This window comes from Pseudorca crassidens, chromosome 18, assembly GCF_039906515.1.
Source record: "Pseudorca crassidens isolate mPseCra1 chromosome 18, mPseCra1.hap1, whole genome shotgun sequence".
Classification (NCBI taxonomy): domain Eukaryota; kingdom Metazoa; phylum Chordata; class Mammalia; order Artiodactyla; family Delphinidae; genus Pseudorca; species Pseudorca crassidens.
The window spans coordinates 34,031,516-34,034,362 of NC_090313.1; the positions used below are offsets into that span (position 1 = coordinate 34,031,516).

General features: G+C 49.6%; 1 protein-coding gene across 1 annotated transcript; it reads left to right on the forward strand.

Moving 5' to 3' along the window:
• Positions 1–379: 379 nt before the first annotated feature.
• On the forward strand, positions 380–1,948 carry LOC137211050 (syncytin-1-like). Its single transcript, XM_067713184.1, has one exon. It carries the CDS (start codon positions 380–382, stop codon positions 1,946–1,948), a length of 1,569 nt encoding a protein of 522 aa, XP_067569285.1.
• Positions 1,949–2,847: the final 899 nt, after the last annotated feature.

Below are 2,847 nucleotides of genomic sequence, written 5' to 3' on the forward strand. Positions count from 1 at the left end.
CGCCATCGACAAGAGACCCTAGAACCCAGGTGGAAGGGACCTTACCAGATCATCCTGACAACGCCGACAGCCATCAAGGTGGACAGCATAGCTGCCTGGATCCATTACACACACGTCAAGCCGGTGGACCCATTTTCTGACCTCATCAAGTCCACTAAAGCTGACGTCACCTGGACTGTTGACCGGAGTAAGAACAATCCCCTCAAACTGACTTTGCGCCGTACCCTCTCCCATGATGACCAAGGTACTGCTGATAGCCCTAATGATAGTCCTAACCCTCAACCCTCGCGCCACGAGGGGAGGATTCGGCCCTCCCCCCAATAAGAATACTTTAATACAACTACTATATGGTGCACCGTGCGAGTGCAGGGGAGGTACTATGGAGACTCCTGTTGTTCCCCGAGGGTATACTCATATGCAGGACTGCGGGGGCATAACTGCGTATCTTGTTCAGGAATATAGGGTTACCGGGGCCTCTCAAAGCTGGCAATGCTACCATAAGCCTAAGCCACTCCCCCCTCGAGCTACTTGCCCCTGTTCTACCTTCCAGGAATCAATGCATAGCATGTGCTATTCCTCTTACCAGCAACGTATAGGGGCCAATAACAAGACTTATTTCACAGCCATACTACAGAATAATAAAAGCCCCACCATTAGTGATGATAATAAATACCTTCAGGCTGGATGCACTGGCACCCCCGGGACCCCGGTATGCTGGAATACCAGGGCCCCCACACATATGTCAGACGGTGGGGGGCCCCAGGACGCAGTGCGCCAGATAGAAACCCGAAGACAAATAGAAGAGGCCTATCGGCATCTGTACCCACAGCTCAGCTACCACCCCCTAATTCTCCCTAAGGTCGATCCCTCTGAATTGGACTCCCAGACCATGTCCATACTAGAAGCTACTTTTGCGCTTTTGAATACCACCAACCCCAACTTAGCACAGGATTGCTGGCTCTGCCTTCCTCAAGGACCGCCCCGCCCTATAGCCATCCCCACCTTCGCCAATTTAAATATCAGCGAACGATGTAACCCTACTTCACTCCCCGAGCCGTTCCCCATACAATTTTCAAAATTTTCAACCACCTTTAATACCTCATGCTTTGTCAAGAACGATTCCCTCTCTAACGCCAGTATTGACTTGGGAATCCTTTCATCCACTGGATGTAGTCAATATATCCCCGTGAACTCCTCCCTCTGTAGTCCTAATACCACTGTCTTTGTCTGTGGAAATAACCTAGCATACACCTATTTACCCCCGAATTGGACAGGGGTCTGCACCCTGGCCACCCTCCTCCCCAATGTAGACCTGATCTCGGGAGACACCCCATTGCCCATTCCCAGCTTTGACCTCTGGGCAGGGAGAACCAAACGAACCATTACAGTCCTACCTCTTCTGGTAGGATTAGGAATTACAGGAGCTGTGGCCACAGGGAGTACAGGTCTTGGGGTCTCCCTTCACTCCTATAGTCAGCTGTCTAGGCAATTAATAGAAGATGTAGAAACTCTCTCTGGGACCATTCAGGACTTACAGGACCAATTAGATTCGCTGGCCGAGGTGGTCCTACAGAATAGGAGGGGCTTAGACTTGCTGACAGCTGAACAGGGTGGGATATGCCTCGCCCTAAAAGAAAAATGTTGTTTCTATGCAAATAAATCAGGCATTGTAAGAAACAAGATCCACCAGCTCCAGGAAGACCTAGCTCGCCGCCGGCAAGAATTAGCGGATAATCCCCTTTGGTCAGGATTTCATGGGATGCTCCCCTTCCTCCTCCCCATCCTGGGCCCTCTACTATGCCTCCTTCTCCTCCTCACTATAGGCCCCGGTATACTCAGTAAAGTCATGAATTTTGTTCGCGAAAGAATAAATACAGTCCAGCTAATGATATTAAGAACACAATATCAGCCCTGCGAGGCCTCAGAAATTGAAGAAACGGAGCCTTGAGGACCCAAGATTGGCTCCTCTGGTTCATGAGAAAGGGGGGAATGAGGGGGCTATGTTCAACTTTGGTGGGAATAGGACTGAGTTGACGCCCTGCATTCAATTTGTGCTTTTCCTAGAATTTCTTTTCTGTTCTTTCCGGAGGAGAAGGGCCGAAAAAGGACCATTCCAGGGCGCGGCGCTGGGCTTGCCACATTTGGGAGCGCCGCCTGAAGTTGGGCACACAGCCTCCCGCCGCCCTGCCGTTGGGCTGGTGGAGGCCGCAGCACTGCTAGGGTTGCATCAGTCCTCCTGTTTGCACTATTTCTTTTTGCGACCATGGCCCTGCCTTAAGTATTTCCAATTAAGAAACAAAACCTCAGGAAACCGAAACTTAACCAGCCGCTCTCGCTTCTGTAATTACGCTCTCGCTTCTGTAATTACGCCTGCTGACCCCCCCCCCCGCAACCGTCCAACCAATCAGACGGCGACTAGTGTCTTTGTTTAAAAGTCAACCAATCGGCGACTAGTGTCTCTGTTTAAAAGTCAACCAATCGGCGACTAGTGTCTTTGTTTAAAAGTCAACCAATCGGCGACTATGTTTGTACCGGTCTATAAAAGAGCTGTACTAAACTCCGCCAGGACCTCTTAGCGTCACTGGCAACGAGTGCGCGGAGGTCCAGGTTCGAACCTGCAATAAATGACCCTTGCCGTTTGGCTTTGACTCTCGACTCTGGTGGTCTTGTGGAGGGGCCTCGCGACCTTGGGCATTTCATAAATATTACATGAATGTTTGGGAAACAAGGAGCCAATGCTTCATTAATTTACTTTATTAATAGTTATTTTAAATGGAAAACATTGTGTTAAGATATAGTTGGTAACAATAATAGATTTGTCCAAAGGAATGAAGGACCTCATTATTT

Excerpts from the sequence above, each read along its gene's own strand:
- LOC137211050 (XM_067713184.1), top strand. The coding sequence starts at position 380 with ATGGAGACTCCTGTTGTTCCCCGAGGGTATACTCATATGCAGGACTGC.